This window comes from Pan paniscus, chromosome 7 (assembly GCF_029289425.2).
Source record: "Pan paniscus chromosome 7, NHGRI_mPanPan1-v2.0_pri, whole genome shotgun sequence".
Classification (NCBI taxonomy): domain Eukaryota; kingdom Metazoa; phylum Chordata; class Mammalia; order Primates; family Hominidae; genus Pan; species Pan paniscus.
In genome coordinates, this window is record NC_073256.2 from 115,153,555 (window position 1) to 115,171,296 (window position 17,742).

At 42.2% G+C, this 17,742-nt stretch overlaps 1 protein-coding gene across 1 annotated transcript in view; it reads left to right on the forward strand.

The window, feature by feature from the left end:
• LAPTM4B (lysosomal protein transmembrane 4 beta) overlaps nucleotides 1-17,742 on the forward strand; it is a 77,282-nt gene that overhangs the window by 34,653 nt on the left and 24,887 nt on the right. Inside the window, exons 3-6 of the mRNA XM_003821686.5 lie at nucleotides 5,216-5,289; nucleotides 5,949-6,071; nucleotides 9,053-9,151; nucleotides 14,954-15,049. Of these exons, the coding sequence (XP_003821734.3) occupies nucleotides 5,216-5,289; nucleotides 5,949-6,071; nucleotides 9,053-9,151; nucleotides 14,954-15,049 (392 nt within the window). The remainder of the gene's footprint in view (nucleotides 1-5,215; nucleotides 5,290-5,948; nucleotides 6,072-9,052; nucleotides 9,152-14,953; nucleotides 15,050-17,742) is intronic.

Here is a 17,742-nt window from a genome sequence, read left to right on the forward strand (position 1 = left end):
TTGTAGAGATGGGGTTTTGTCATGTTGCCCAGGCTGGTCTCAAACTCCTGAGCTCAAGCAATTCGTCATTCTCGACGTCCCAAAGTGCTAGGATTACAGGCATGAGCCACCTTACCCGCCCTCAATTTTTTCAGTGTTATAAAAATTGACTATACTGGGAAAGAATGTGGAACTGGCATAGATTGGAGGAGACACAATTAAATGCACTGTGGGATCCTGGATTAGATTCTGGAAAAGAAAAAGGACATTGAAGGGGGGAACAGGTAAAATTCAAATTAGTTGTACAGTTTAATTAACAGTGTTGTACCAATGTTAATTTCCTGGTTTTGGTAGTTATGCTACAGCTAGGTAAATTGTTAATAGGGGAAGCAGGGTGAAGGGTATACGTGAATTCTGCTGTGTTTGTAACTTTCCTATATGTCTAAAATGACATCAGAATAAAAAGTTAAAGCACAGGTAGTTCAGTCCACTGACTTAGAAGCTCAAAGAGTAATGTTTGAAAAGCATGTATGTGTGGCATATTGTGTTACACACTCATAGCCCTGAGTAGAAGTAGACTTCATGGAATTTTATTTGTGAAATTTTGTTTGGCAAAGAATTATAACATCAAGTGCCTGTACTATGCATAATATGAAACAGGGGTTCATCCATATTTCTAATTAATTTTGTGGTAGATTTGTCTTTCTGGTCAAACTTACTTTCTTCACTGGGCAGACAAATTTAGCCTGAAGAAAGAAATGGCCAGATAAGTTGTCAAGAAATGATGGCTACTTATATATACAGTCACCTGATTTAGGCTAAAGACACCACTACATTTATTGGAGAAAGGATGGTCTTTTCAATAAATGGTTCTGGGTGAAATTGATAAGAGAAAGACAGACACCTCACAAAAGAAGATATCCATAAGAGAATATTCTCCACATTGCAAGTTATAGGGAATTGTAAATTACAGCTACAGTAGTAAATTACCGTGCCCCTTCAAAATGACCAACATTAACGCAGTTAACAATACCACCTATTGGTATTGATGCCAAACAGCTGGAACTCTCAAATCACGGCTGGGAATGTAAATCACGCCAACCACTTTGGAAAACTAAAGCTAAATATACATCTACCCTATGGCCCTGCATTCCACTCCTTGATATACGTACACTCCAGGAGTGAAGGCTACACAACTCAGTCCTAGATATATACCCTAGGGAAACAGGTGCTTCATAAATCTGTCGTCAGCCATGTATAAAAATGGTCACAGTAGCTTTATTTATGATAGCCAAAAGTTGGAAACAATCCAGATTTCCAATGGCAGAATGGGCAAAAATGAAGCAATCAGAGATGAAATGATATAAGCAAAATGGGTGATGAGAATTAACTGTACTGTGTGTATGCTTATATATGTATGTGCATGTTTTGAAGTTTTGATAATGAAAACTGAGAAATAGGAAACAGCAACAAAAAAGAATGATGAACCTGAGGAGGCCTGCCTTTCCTGATGGCTCTCAGCATCACAAACTAAGGCTCATCTCGCTCTGGCATTTGGAAAGGGCCCTTGGCTGCCTACCTGCCCTCTTCACATACCCCAGACTAACTTGGCAGTCTGCACAGCTTGCTGGCTTGTGCATAAAGATCCTGACAGCCTTGAGGAAATAGAACTACAGCAGCAGGGGAAGCTGAGGCAGGGGAACCATCCTGGCCCTTTATTTTCTTTACTTTTGTATTTTATTTTTTGTGACAGGGTCTTGCTCTGTCGCCCAGGCTGGAGTACAGTGGCACAATCTCGGCTCACTGCAACCTCTGCCTCATGGGCTCAAGCAGTTCTCCCACCTCAGTCTCCTGAGTAGCTGGGACCATAGGTGCGTACCACCATGCCTGGCTAATTTTTGTATTTTTAGTAGAGACGGGGTTTTGCCATGTTGCCCAAGTTGGTCTTGAACTCCTGGGCTCAAGCGATCCATCCACCTTGGCCTCCAAAAGTCCTGGGATTGCAGGAGTGAGCCACCGCGCCCAGCCTGGCTCTTTATTTTCATCAATCTGCCCTCCCATCCTTTCAAAAAAAGTAGCATACTCTACATCTTGACTTTTTTTTAAAGGATAAGTAAATTAATTATTTGGATTTTTTTTTTTTTTTTTTGAGTCGGAGTCTTACTCTGTCACCCAGGCTGGAGTACAGTGCTGCTATCTTGGCTCACTGCAACCTCCACCTCCCAGGTTCAAGTGATTCTCCTGCCTTGGCCTCCCGAGTAGCTGGGATTACAGGCATGCACCACCTTTTGTGTTTTTAGTAGAGACAGGGTTTCACCATGTTGGACAGTCTGTTCTTGAACTCCTGACCTCAAGTGATCCACCTGCGTCGGCCTCCCAGAGTGCTGGGATTACAGGCATGAACGACTGCGCCCGTCCTAAATGTTTATTTTCAAGGAGACTTTTTGCAAAAGTACGCCTTTGTATGTATGAGAAGACCACTAGAGTTGGTGAAGTCACTTGGATCATCTAGGCTAGCCATTTTACTATTCTTCTCTAGAATTGAAGAATGGATGGAAAGCCATGGTTATTGGAGTTGGGAATGAGTCACCTAGATTTAACCTCTGTGAGGAGCAGTGACATTTGGACTAGGACTACCACCAACCCAAGACAACCTCAGAGTGGGAGGCACCCTCACTCTACTTCCCTCCTTGTGATCTCATTCCCTCACCAGAGGGCGGAGGGCAAAAGAGCTGTATGTTGATAGCCCAAACAAATCACTGCCTGTGGCAGAGAACAGGGTGTTGAAGAATGGATTTGGAACAGCACCAGAAGCCAGCTGGTAGAGCCACTCCACTACTTACCTTGATGTTCCACCTAACCAAACTGTGTACATTTCCCTACTTTGCCTACAAGAATACTATAAAAAGCTCTGCTAATGTCTTACTGAATTCTTAGGATCTTATATTAGTCAGGGTTCCCTAGAGGGACAGAACTAATGGGATATATTTAAGGAAGTTTATTAAGGAGGATTGACTTATATGACCACAAGGTAAAGTCCCATGATAGGCCATCTGCAAGTTGAGGAGCAAGGAAGCCAGTGATGGATCAGTCCAAGTCCCAAAACCTCAAAAGTAGGGAAGCTGACAGTGCAGCCTTCAGTTTGTGGCCAAAGGCCGGAGAGCCCCTGGAAAACCACTGGTGTAAGTCCAGGAGTCCAAAAGCGGAAGAATCTGGTGTCTGATGTTCGAGGGCAAGAAGCATCCAGCACGGGAGAAAGATGGAAGCTGGAAGACTCAGCAAGTCTACTCTTCATCTTCTCCTACCTGCTTTATTCTAGCCAGGCTGGCAGCTGGTTAGATGGTACCCATACAGATTGAGGGTGGGTCTTCGTCTCCCAGTCCACTGACTGAAATGTTAAACTCCTTTGGCAACGCCCTCACAGGCACACCCAGGAACAATACTTTGCATCCTTCAGTCCAGTCAAGTTGACGCTCCAGATGCATTAAGCCTACAGAATCCCCTGGGTCTGTTGAGGTCCTGTTTGCCACTGGCTAAGAAGGAGTTAGATCAGCTCTGGTGTCCAGTATTCCTCCTTTCATGCTCTTAACGTGCTCACCGGCTGCTTGTCCAATGCATTTTATTGTTGTTGTTTACATTTTAATGTTTTTGAAATCAGGATGTGATTTGCAATTTAGTAGAGATTTAGTATGCAGATTATGTTTTCCCCTCTAGATCTCTGTCGAAAAAATGCAAAGCTTTTAGAGAAATTGCATGTACAATGAAAACCAATATTATTTTTCTCATTGACAATAATTTGTTCTGCCAGATCTAGGAAAAGCAGTTTAAAAAAACCAATAGTTTGGGGTTCATTTTTATAAAATTATTTCTTATTAAATATTGAGTAGGTATAAAAGAATATTTATAAAATATTTATTACCTGTAGCAAATAATGGTGCTACAAGCAGTTGTGTACCTGCCAAGTTGGTTTAAGATATTTTTGTCCGGGTGCGATGACTTATGCCTGTAATCCCATAGTGACAATGCCCAGGCAATTGAAGCTGCAATGAGCCATGATCACACCACTGCAACTCCAGATTGGGAGACCAAACAAGACCCCTTATTTACCAGAGATTGACTAAAGGAAAAAAGAAGTTGAAGGCCGGACATGGTGGCTCACGTCTGTAATCCCAGAACTTTGGGAGGCCGAGGCTGGCAGATCATTTGAAGTCAGGAGTTCGAGACCAGCCTGGCCAACATGGTGAAACCCCCGTCTCTACTAAAAATATAAAAATTGGCATGGTGGAGCACACCTGTAGTCTCAGGTACTTAGGGGGTGAGGTGGGAGACTTGCTTGAGCCTGGGAGACTTGCTTGAGCCTGGGATGTGGAATTTGCATTGAGCCAATGTTGTCCCACTGCATTCCAGCCTGGGCGACAGAGTGAGACTCTGTCTCAAAAAAATAAAAAGAAAAAAGAAAAAAATAAATAAAATAGAATGAACCAGATGATATGGCTGTCTTAGAGCAAGCAAGAGAGTGGGACAAGGTGAGGCGAGATTAGAGAGGTAGACTGCTCTGGAATAAAGAGGAACATCATGGCCTTGATAAGAAATGAAGGTTTTATTTTTATTTATTTTTTTGAGATGAAGTCTCGCTCTATCGCCCAGACCGGAGTGCAGTGGCGCGATCTTGGCTCACTGCAAGCTCTGTCTCCCAGGTTCATGCCATTCTTCTGCCTCAGCCTCCCAAGTAGCTGGGTCAGCAGGTGCCCACCACCACGCCCGGCTAATTTTTTGTGTTTTTAGTACACATGGGGTTTCACCATGTTAGCCAGGATGGTCTCAATCTCCTGACCTCGTGATCCGCCCTCCTCGGCCTCCCAAAGTGTTGGGATTACAGGCGTGAGCCACCGCACCTGGCCGGAGTTTTTATTTTAAATAAGATTGGAAGCTGTGAAGACTTTCATTAGAGCTTTAAGGCACACATGAGTTTATAAAATAGAAGTTAGACACCTATATATCTATAAAGTAATACCTAATTCATTATTTATATAATCCAGTGGGCCAGAAGAACAAACATTAAAAAAATCTGTAAACCAATATCCCTTTTTCTATTTTGAAATAATCTCTTAGTATAAAGTTTTTACTAACTTTATACTAGTTTGTTTACAAAATGCCTTTGAGAAGAGACAAAGTATTCAGTGGATCCACTACTGATTGTCTTTTTTAAAAAAAATTCTTTTTAATCTTTCGGCAGACATGTGCATTGCCATTGCGATTTCTCTTCTCATGATCCTGATATGTGCTATGGCTACTTACGGAGCATACAAGGTAAGCAGCTTTCAGTAAGATGCTGGCCTTTTCCTTGGTCTCTTACATGTGTAATCTGTGCTGCTGTCTATAGTGAGAAGTGACTTTCTAGTTTTCTGTTAAGAGTCTCTGTTTAAATCTCTCGTTTGTATTATGTGGTACTAGGAAAACCAATATTATACTGGAATTTTTTTTTTTTTTTGGGAAGACGGGGTCTCACTCTGTCACACAGGCTGGAGTAGAGTGGTGTGATCTTAGCTCACTGCAATCTCTGCCTCCCAAGTTCAAGTGATTCTCCCACCTCAGCCTCCAGAGTAGCTGGGACTACAGGTGTGTGCCACCACACCTTGCTGATTTTTGTATTTTTTAGTAGAGACGTGATTTCACCATGTTGGGCAGGCTAGTCTCGAACTCCTGACCTTAAGTGATCCACCCACCTCATCCTCCCAAAATGCTGGGATTACAGGTGTGAGACACCACACACAGCCAGTCCTGGAAATGTTCACTGAAGCTTATTTGTTGACTGCTTATATTTGGCATACTGGTTTCCACCATGACCTGGGTTAATGAATTCCAATTTTTCCATTTCCTTTCAGATTAATAAAATACTTCTTTGAATTTAACAAAATATTGTTTTATAATATTGAACACATTAACTTTCTATTTTCTGTTCTGTTTAGCAACGCGCAGCCTGGATCATCCCATTCTTCTGTTACCAGATCTTTGACTTTGCCCTGAACATGTTGGTTGCAATCACTGTGCTTATTTATCCAAACTCCATTCAGGAATACATACGGCAACTGGTACGTGGACCTCTTACTGCTCCTTTTCATTAATTCTTTTCATTAGGGAAGCTGGTTAAGTAAGGGATGTGTAGAGATACACAGACATTAATTTCAGGATTTTTAGCTTGCAGCTGAGTTACTGATAGGAAATTTCTTTCTTTTTTTTTTTTTTTTGAGGTGGAGTCTTGCTCTCGTCACCCAGGCTGGAGTGCAGTGATGCGATCTCGGCTCACTGCAACCTCTGCCTCCAGGGTCTCAGCCTCCCAGCTAGCTGGGATTATAGGCATGTACCAACATACCTGGCTAATTTTGTATTTTTAGTAGAGATGGGGTTTCACCGTGTTGGTCAGGCTGGTCTCGAACTCCTGACCTCAGGTGATCCACCCATCTTGGCCTCCCAAAGTGCTGGGATTATGGGTGTGAGCCACTCTGTGCCTGGCCTGATAAGAAAGTTTTGAGGGCCGGGGTTATGATTGGTGGCAGTGATGGTGGTGGTTGATGTGCCTACCTAAATTATAGTCCAGTTACTAATAGTCTTATTTGGTAAAATGTAGTTTTCTCAGTTATCAACAAAGGATAGCTTTTTTGCCTTTGCTAGTGTGTTGAAAGTGGGACTCTGCTCAAAAACAAACAAAATAATTAGCTGGGAGAGGTGGCACACGCCTGTGACCCTAGCTACTCGGGAGGCTGAGGCAGGAGAATTGCTTGAACCTGGGAGGTGGAGGCTGCAGTGAGCCAAGATCACGCCACTGCACTCTAGCCTGGGCAATAGAGTGAGGTCTCATCTAAAAAAAAAGAAAAATCGAAAGAAAGTGGAAAGAAAGTGGAACACTGCTGTATACTAGCTCCCAAATTTGTTTGACCATAGAATCCCTTTCTCAAGCATCATTTTGGGACTAGTTTATGGTTAAATGTCCTTTGTGACCATATGAGTGAATATTGGTGGCAGGGTATTAAGAAGCTTATAATGGCTATGAGGTTGGAATAACTTTATTTATTTTTGGGACAGGGTCTCTGTCACCCAGGCTGGAGTGCAGTGGTATGATTATGGCTTGCTGCAGCATTGACCTCCCAGGCTCCCGTGATCCTCCCATCTCAACCTCTTGAGTAGCTGGCACTACAGGCATGCACCACCATGCCCACCTAATTTTTCTTTTTGTATCTTATGTAGAGATGGGGTTTCACCATGTTGCCCAGGCTTGTCTCAAACTCCTAGACTCAAGTGATCCTCCAGCCTTGGCCTCCCAAAGTGCTGGCATTATAGATGTGACTCACTGTACCAGGCCAACTTTACTTTTTTTTTTTTTTTTTTTTTTTTTTTGAGACAGAGTATCACTCTATCACCTAGGCTGGAGTGCAGTGTTGTGATCTTGGCTCACTGCAACCTCCGCCTCCCTGGGTTCAAGCCATTCTCCTGCCTCAGTCTCCCAAGTAGCTGGGATTACAGGCACCCGCTACCAAGCCTGGCTAATTTTTTGTATTTTTAGTAGAGATGGGGTTTCACCATCTTTTCCAGGCTGGTCTCAAACATTTAGTAGCCTCAGGGGATCCACCCTCATCGGCCTCCCAGAGTGCTAGGAATACAGGCGCCCACTACCATGCCTGGCTAATTTTTGTATTTTTTTTTAGTAGAGGTGGGGTTTTGCCATGTTGACCAGGCTGGTCTCGAACTCCTGACCTCAGGTGATCCGCCCACCTTGGCCTCCCAAAGTGCTGAGATTACAGGCGTGAGCCACCATGCCCAGCCTGCAACCTCAATCTTCTGGGCTCAAGTGATCCTCCCACCTTAGCCTCCCAAGTAGTTTGGACTACAGACATGCACCACCATGCCCGGCTAAATTTGTATTTTTAGTAGAGATGGGGTTTGACTATGTTGTCCAGGCTGGTCTCAAACACCTGCACTCAAGCAATCTGCCTGCCTCAGCCTCCCAAAGTGCTGAAATTACAGGCATGAGCCACTGTGCTTGGCCAAGTTATTTTATTAATAAAAGAGTAAAGTTGCATGATCTGATCACAAAGAATGATGATTTTATTTCTTAGATATTTTGTCCCAAGTGAAAGGAGACTGAAAACCATTAGGTGGTGTTCACCCTGGTGAGCAGGAGCCAAGCCCATGAGTCATGGGCCTTCTCCATGTTCTTCCTCAACATTGGAAACAACTTTGTTTTGGAATATTGCTCGTGAGGAATCCAAACACATAGTGTTGAATAGTGAAGAAGAGATAAAAGATGAGATAGCACAGTAGGCTGCCTTCCCATTCACTTGCCTAGGCCAGTGATGTAGGCGTTGATCAATGCTGTGTGAGTGTTTTGTGGGGAAAGTCCGGCAACTCCCTCTAACCATAGTAGCAGACTTTGATCCTCCTGAAAAGGTTCCCTTTGACCTGGTTGTTAAGCATTGTGGATGGTAGTGCTTGATTATTTTCCCCCACCCTGGAAGTACTTGCTAGTATAAGAGAATATGCTGTCTTGGGAGAAGTACCATCAACAAAAATGCTCTTTGCAAAGAAGACCTCATTTTAGTAGGTTTCTGTCCCTTGCCCTGCATACACCCTTTAGAATGGTTCAGAACTTTTGAGACATGGTGTGGCTCTGTTGCCCGGGTGGCTGGAGTGCAGTGGCATGATCTCGCTCACTGCAACCTCCACCACCAGGGCTCAAGTGATTTGCTCACCCCAGCCTCCCAAGTAGCTGAGCTGGGCAACAGAGAGAAACTCCGTCTCAAAAAAAAAAAAAAAAAAAAAAAAGGAATGATTCAGAACTTGCAGAGAATACAAATTTCAGAGATCCCTGGATATACAAAATGTCCCTGGATACATATCACTGACTTCTTTTATATGGTAAGAGGGCAGAGTCAGGCTAGAAATTTTGTATTGGTTCTAAATAATAGCTGTCTGCTTTAATCAGTTGCTTTCTGATAAGCATGTCTGAATTGGTGCCCAAGGAATACTGTCTGGAATGATTAATGAGATTTGCTAATGAGGCCCTTTTCTTTTGCAGCCTCCTAATTTTCCCTACAGAGATGATGTCATGTCAGTGAATCCTACCTGTTTGGTCCTTATTATTCTTCTGTTTATTAGCATTATCTTGACTTTTAAGGTAAGCATGAAGATTTTACTTATAGTCTAAAAATATTAAGTGTATTCCTGAATGCCAAATAAGTAAACAAACTTTGGTCAGTTTATTGTCTTTCTTTGGACATCCAAATTGCTTTTTGATTTCCTAAGATTACAATTCTTTATGCTGTCTATATTAGAGGTAAACACTAATCAAAATTCCACAGTTTGATCAAGGAGTCCAAAATATATTTGGACAGAGATAAGTTAACATAATGTTATACATTACATAGTATATAATATTGCAACGTCTGTTACAAGGTCTGTGTAATGGATATTCTTTTGTAATTTTTTGCTAAAAGTGTAATATTTTCTGAATATTGTTCTATCTCAATCCATTATATGAATATCATTATTTAATAAATTACTTGTTGAGCATTGAGACATTTTTTACTTTTTCACTTAATAGGGCTGCAGTGAATATATTTAAGTACATCCTTATATTTATGCATTTATCTCAAGATAAATTTCCTTTTTTTTTTTTTTTTTTTTTTTGAAATGGAGTCTCACTCTGTCGCCCAGGTTGGAGTGCAGTGGCGCAACCTCGGCTTACTGCAAGCTTTGCCTCCCGGCTTCACGCCATTCTCTTGCTTCAGCCTCCCCAGTAGGTGGGACCACAGATGCCCGCCACCATGCCCAGCAAATTTTTTTGTATTTTTAGTAGAGATGGGGTTTCACTGTGTTAGCCAGGATGGTCTCGATCTCCTGACCTCATGATCCACCCACCTCGGCCTCCCAAAGCTGGGATTACAGGCATGAGCCACTGCGCCCGGCTTCAAGGTAAATTTCTTAAAATCAGGGTGTTCATGGTTGGAAAGCCTTTGATAGGTTGTCAAATTGGTGCCCCCCAAAGTTAAATGACTTCTCCTTCCTGCAGCAGTGCCTCACCCTTATCAATCAATTACTGCAAATTCTTTTTCATCTTGGTCAATCTGTTTATAAAACCATCATTGCAACTTGTGCTTATGAGCTACTAATGGGTAGAAAACTCTCATGGCTCTTTATGCTTTCAACTTTTTTCTTTTCTTCTTTTTCTTTTTCTTTCTTTTTTTTTTTTTTTTTTGAGGTAGGGTCTCTCCCTGTAGTCTAGGCTGCCTCCTGCCTTGGTTTCCCAAAGTTTTGGGATTACAGGTGTGAGCCACTGCACCCAGCGTACTTTGAATTTTTGAATCTCAATGCCTTTCATTGTCTTAATTTTGGCATAAAATTACGTCATTCTTCAAAAATCATGCCTCAGTAAACTTGGGAAAGCTGCATTGAGGCAGAAAATTCATATAGGTACTGTGATGAAAAGGAGTAGAAAGAAAGTAGTTCATTGGAAACCAGTTGGCCAGGTGAAATGGCTCACACCTGTGATCCCAACATTTTGGGAGGCTGAAGTGAGAAGATTGTTTGAGCTGGGAGTGTGAGGCTGTAGTGTGCTATGATAGCAGCACTGTACTTCAGCCTGGGTGACAGAGTGAGACCCCATCTTGTTGTTGTTGTTGAGACAGAGTCTCACTCTGTCACCCAGGCTGGAGTGCAGAGGTGCGATCTCGGCTCACTGCAACCTCTGCCTCCTAGGTTCAAGCAATTCTCCTGCCTCAGTCTCACGAGTAGCTGGGACTACAGGCGCCTGCTACCACACCCAGCTAATTTTTGTATTTTAGTAGAGACGGGTTTCACCATGTTGGCCATGCTGGTGTCAAACTCCTGACCTCAGGTGATTTGCCTGCCTCGGCCTCCCAAAGTGCTGGGATTACAGGCATAAGTCACCACACCTGGCTGGGGACACCGTCTCTTAAAAAATAAATAAGGCTGGGTGTGGTGGCTCATGCCTGTAATCCCAGCACTTTGGGAGGCCAAGACGGGTGGATCACGAGATCAGGAGATCGAGACCATCCTGGCTAACATGGTGAAACCCTGTCTCTACTAAAAATACAAAAAATTAGTTGGGCATGGTGGCAGGTGCCTGTAGTCCCAGCTACTTGGGAGGCTGAGGCAGGAGAATGGCATAAACCCAGGAGGCAGAGCTTGCAGTGAGATGAGATCGAGCTACTGCACTCCAGCCTGGGCGACTCCATCTCAAAAAAAAATAGTGAAATGTTGGGGTGATCAGACCCAACACCAGGTCGTAGGGGTTGTGAAGTCCAGCGGAGTCAGAGGAATGAGACAAGACAAGAGTACATAGAGTGGGTCCAGGGGTCCAGTGCCAGTTTGGAGGCTGCGAAGGCCCTGAGCTCTGGGAGTCCACACTATTTATTGGTAATCAAACAAAGAAGCAGGTAGTGAGGACGTGTGGATGTGGGGGTGGACAGGTGAGGACGTGAGGACAGAAAGGTAGTGGTGCATCAAGCGTAGCCGTGACGGTTTTGCATATGCTCTGCTACTTGAGATAAGGGAGAACAGGTTCTTCTAATTCGAGATACAATCAATTTGTGATCTTGGGAGAGCAAGAAGCAAGGGACCAGCGAGTCTGGATATATTCCACAGGCTACAAGGGGTTTTATGCTCTGGGCTTAGATTGTAGTGCGGCAGGGCAGCCTTCCACCCTTTGGCACAGAGCTTGGTGTTCCATAGGCCACAAGGGGTTATAGACCCTGGACCCAGGACATGTTCCAAGACACTTTTACCTTATGTCAGAAGCCCTGCCTCAGCTCTTCTGCCAACATAAATAAAAAAATAAAAATAAAAATAAATAAATAAATAATGAAAGAAAATGAATTGAGTCTAAATTTCCATCATAAAACACCATGATTTCAGGTGTCATTCAGCAGTTAAGGATGGGAGTGAATTTTACACACGGATGTTGGGCCTTACTGCCTTGCAGCTCCAGCTCCTCCGCTCCAGTTTCTTGGCTGGTATTTGGCCCCACATGTTGTCCTCTGACCTCCAAGCCTGTGAGGCTAGGGCTGCCTACCATCCAGGCTGCAGGCAGGGCTGGCAGTGCCCCCTGGTGAAAGGCCACAGACTCACATCTCATTCATTGTAGTTCGTCTTTGAAGGGTAGACTCCCCTTTTCACTTCTGCTTGTTTTTGGTCAGTCTCCCATGACTTAAAATTTGTGTGTGTGAGTAATTTTTCTAGATTTTATAAATCTTACCTGCAGGAAGGTTAGTCTGACCAAGCTAACTCTGCCATTACCAGAAACTCAAAGCTAGGACCTCACAATTATCTTTAAAAAGACTTTTAAAATCTTTTAAACATTTTCACTTGTACTTATTTGAAATGCCCACATTACATTTTGAGTCAGAGGACCTAGGGTTAGCTTCTGTCAGTATGACTTCTATTTTATTTATTTATTTATTTATTTATTTATTTAGGCACAACCATGTTCATCATTACTAGTCATATGGTCTAAATTAGCAAAACCATAGCAGAATAAAATATACTACTCATTGATGTATTTATACAGACATTAAAAGATATTTTTGAATGCACTTAATTTTTAAAAAAAATTTTGTGGGTACATACCAAGTGTATATATTTATGGGGTATATGAGATATTTTGATACAGTGCAGAATAATCACATCATGGAAAATCGGGTGTCCATCCCCTTAAGCATTTAGTCATACTCTTTTAGTTTTTTTTTTTTTTTTTTTTTTTTTTTTTTTTTTGAGACAAGAGTGTCACTCTATCACCTAGGCTGGAGTGCAGTGGTGTGATCCTGGCTCACTGCAACCTCCGCTTCCTGGGTTCAAGCAATTGTCCTGTCTCAGCCTCCCGAGTAGTTGGGACTACAGGCGCCTGCCACCACGCCCGACTAGTTTTTTGTATTTTTACTAGAGACAGGGTTTCATCGTGTTAGCCAGGGTGGTCTCTATCTCCTGACTTTGTGATCCGCCCACCTCGGCCTCCCAAAGTACTGGGATTACAGGCGTGAGCCGCCATGCCCGGCCCACTAAATAGTTCTAATTCAATATTGCAGAAGTGTGAAATAAGAAATAAGGTCAATGAAAGAAGTACCTGGGCTTTTCAAGACAGCAGGTCGAGGTTTTTCCCCTTTTGGAGTGTGTAGTAGGTGAATGCATGTGGCCTTGCAAAGGCCCTTGAGAATGCCTATTCTGGGCATTCCATACGAATACAATCATCATACAATATTTTGTTTTGTTTTGTTTTTGTTGTTGTTGTTGTTGTTTTTTTGAGATGGAGTCTCACTCTGTCACCCAGGCTGGAGTGCAGTGGCGCAATCTTGGCTCACTGCAACCTCCACCTCCCAGGTTCACTTGATTCTCCTGCCTCAGCCTCCCACACAGCTGGGATTACAGGCATGCATCGCAATGCCCAGCTAATTTTTGTATTTTTAGTGGAGACGGGGTTTCACTGTGTTGGCCAGGCTGGTCTCAAACTCTTGGGTTCAAGTGATCCATCCACCTCGGCCTCCCAAAGTGCTGGGATTACAGGTGTGAGCCATCGTGCCCAGTCCCATTATTATTATTATTTATTTAGTTTTTTTTTTTTTGGAGATGGAGTCTCGCTCTGTCACCCAGGGTGGAATGCAGTGGCACGATCTTGGCTCACTGCAACTGCCATCTCCCGGGTTCAAGCAATTCTCCCGCCTCAGCCTCCTGAGTAGCTGGGACTACAGGCGCACGCTGCCACACCAGCTAATGTTTTTGTATTTTAGTAGAGATGGAGTTTCACTGTGTTGCCCAGGCTGTTCTCTAAACTCCTGAACTCAGGTAATCCACCAGCCTCGGCCTCCCAAAGTGTTAGAATTACAGACGTGAGCCACCTTGCCTGGCCCCGCCCCATTATTTTTATTGTTGTTAATACCACATTGTATGGATGGTGCCACATTTTGTCTATCCATTCATCAGTTGAGGGACATTTGGGTTGCTTCTACTTTTTGGCTATTATGAATAATGCTGCTGTGAACATTCAAGTTTTTGTGTGGATGTATATTTTCATTTTATTCGGTATATATTATATATATACTATATGTAGAATACCTAGGAGTGGAATTGCTGGGTCCTGTTGTAACTCTGTTTAACCTTTCGAACTGCCGGACTTTTCCAGAGTGGCTGCAACCATTTTACATTCTCATAAGCAACGTATTTCCTGGATTTTAGCAATCTAGTTTCTCTATGTGTTTAAACTTCTTTTAATCAAAGAATTTTAATGTTAAGGGATTTTGAAATCCTTTAGTTCTAATCCAATTACACATGATGGAATGAAAGTACAGAGTTCATAGCTTAAACATCTCCCGTGAACTCATGTTTCATTTCTAAGCAGTATTTATGTTGGACATTAATTTTAAGTATCGTCGTCGGATATTTCGTTAATAAAGGGGAAATGTTTTAGTGAATTTTATTGACTGTGAGATAAATTTATATGCTATGAAATTTTTTAAAAAATCGACTTGTGTAATAAAATCACAGATAATCATATAGAAGAAAAATTTCCAAAGAAGCAGTTAAACTGTGGCAATAAATGAGTTAATACATTCGATTGTTCTGTGAATTCAGGAGCGATAAATGTTAATTGTGTGCTTGTTCTTTCCAGACACTTATTCTTAGAAATTTCTCATTCAACTCTCATCCCTCCCCTCTCCCACCTTCCCCCAGTACCACCACCATACCCCCATTGGTGTAATAGAATACGGCTCCAGTAGCACATTGTGCCAAGAAGTTACTATACCCAACATTTGTACTTTCAGGGACTTTTGGTTTAGTAGAGCTGTTATAATATGTGCATTTATTGCTTATGTCAATAAAAGTTTTATAATATGGCTTTATCTGTGTGGTATTCTAAATTACCTGCAGTTTGAAAATTAAAAATCTGATAATCACTCCTCATTTTCAGGGTTACTTGATTAGCTGTGTTTGGAACTGCTACCGATACATCAATGGTAGGAACTCCTCTGATGTCCTGGTTTATGTTACCAGCAATGACACTACGGTAGGTATGATGTCACTTATGGTAGAGATCTCGCCCACACCTTTACTGTATGCTGATCTTTAAATGTTTCTAGTGTTTGCTACATTTTTATTGTTACTGAAACATACTCATGAGCTGCTTAGTTATCAAAAGATTCATCTTAGTTATCAAAATACTCTAACTATGAAGTTAAATGTATTTTGTTTTTCTTACAGGATATTAAAATGTAGATGGCTCAACTCTGGTTTATTTTAAAATGTATTACAGATAGATAATATATGTACCTTACTGTAATTATTTATCTTAAACCTGCATTGTTAAACCATGGTGTAGAATTCTAGATATCGCTTCTGCATTGTATGACATTATATTAACTCACTTTATATGTGAAGTTAAACCAAGATGCGATGTTTACAGGTAGGTAAAAAAGAACTGCAAAGTTACTATGTCTTTGTAATTTATCTTATGTATGTATTCTTAGTAAAATAATTTAGATGATCTCTGTTCTGCTACTAGTTGCTCATACTTTAAAATTGCAAACCTGTCATAAAAGATTTTTGAAAACATGTCTTCACTGGAAGAGTCCATGAAAACATATACACTTTATGTAAATTATCTTGAAATTTCCTGGCTCATGGTAAGATGAAGGTATAAGTCCTCATGGTGTCTCCGTCGTCACTGCCTGATGTAATGCACAGTACCAGGAAGTGCTCCATGCATGGTTAGTGAAAACGATGGGGATGGATGACATGTAACTGTGTGGCATGGGACAGGATGGGTGGGTCAAAACGGATAGGATTGGACTGGACGGGTGAAAGGAACACATAAATGGTAGGAGGTCAAATTTATACTAGAGTAGAGTTTTGTGTTTTTGGTTTTTTAGTTTGCTTGTTTTTTTCTGGTGACTTGCTCACTCTGACCTTACCGAAATAATCCAGCCTGTTCCTTACTTTACTTTCTTGTGTATAAAATGAGACTAAAACAGTTACAGACTTTGTATTAAATACATGGGTGTAGGCTACTGTATTACTGAGAACTCTGTGTGATAGCTAAAGCATGTTATACACTGACAGTTTTCCTAAATGCTCACCACACATTTCTTGAGTTCAATCAAATATGCATGAGCAGTGGTTTAATAGACAGCCGTGACCAGATGCACAAAACCTGACATACCCAGGTGCTGAGGAGGCTCGTTTTGGGAGTCTGCAGAATTCTGTGTATTGATTACAGTAATCACGTGTTCTGCTGAACCCCTTTAAAATATCACTCCTGGGTCTGTAACTCTCTTTGAAAGAAATATCTATTCAAAATTTTTGTGATTTTGATAAAATTACTGGCTTAAGAATTTTTTTCCTTTTCTCTGAGTTGTTGGGTATTTTTTCATTTGTTTTACCCATTAACTTTTTTTGTTTATTTGTTTTTTGAGTTCGCCCAGGCTGGAATGAAGTGGTGTGATCTTGTCTCACTGCAGCCTCCACCCCCTGGGTTCAAGTGATTCTCCTGCCTCAGCCTGCCGAGTAGCTGGGATTATAGGTGCCCACCACCATGCCCGGCTAATTTTTGTATTTTCAGTAGAGATAGGGTGTTGCCATGTTGGCCAGATTGGTCTCGAACTCCTGACTTCAGGTGATCCACCTGCCTTGGCCTCCCAAAGTGCCAGGATTACAGATGTGAGCCACTGTGCCCGGCGTGTTTTACCCGTTAACTTTTGCAGAAGGCAAGTTGTTGTTTAGCCATCTATAAATTTTTTCTTTTTCTTAAAACAAATAAAAAGTCCATAATTAGTGTTCTACTGAACTAACGAAAAATGTAAGCAAGGTTTGAGATTTTTAAGTTTGAAGAACCAATAAAGTTGTTACACAAGATACATCAGAACCTCTTTGTAAATTTCATGGCACATAGGGCTTATAAAGCCACCATCTTTTAGAAGTATGTCAGAGCAGAGAATAATACCCATATTGCATGTGCTTGTTTTGATATGGTGGTGTTATGAAAGAGGAGGCGATACATAGGTTTTCATCCACAGTTCCTGGCTCTTAACTCTTCATAGCCATTGTTAGTCTTTGGTTATTACCCTAGGTGTGTCAGGTCTTAGGGAATCTCTGACTTACTCCTGCACTAAGGCAGGATTCTAATCTTCCCCCTTCCTTTCTAACTGTGGGTCTTAAGACCTTCCCTAAAGAGGGTCCAGCCTCGTACCCTGAGGGAAGGAATGCTGACTGTCCTTAGGAATGCTGAAGCTTCCTTAGGGATAGCTGAACTCCTGGAGGTTCCTTGAGGGTGGTACACCCAGGAAGGGCTTGGAAGCTCCATGTTCCTTCCCCCATATCTATGAATCTCTTCATCTGTATGCCTTGTATCCTTATAATAAGCCAGTAAACCTCAGTAAGTGTTTCTGAGTCCAAAATGTTATGGGAACCTCAACTTGAAGGCTGGTTGGTCAGAAGCTCCTGAGGCCCAGACTTGCAGAGTGTTGGAGTGGGGAGGGGTCACTTTTGGGGATTGAGCCCTTAACCTGTGGGATCTGACACTGTTTCCAGGTAGATAGTATTATGTGCGCATCTAAGCGAAGAGACAACCTGAAAAGGCTAAGTGTGAGCAACAAGGCTGTTTATTCACTCAGGTGCGAGCGGGCTGAGTTCGAAAAAGAGAGTCAGCGAAGGGTGGTGGGATTGGAGCTAGTTTTATAGGTTAGGGGTAAGCAGTGGAAAGTT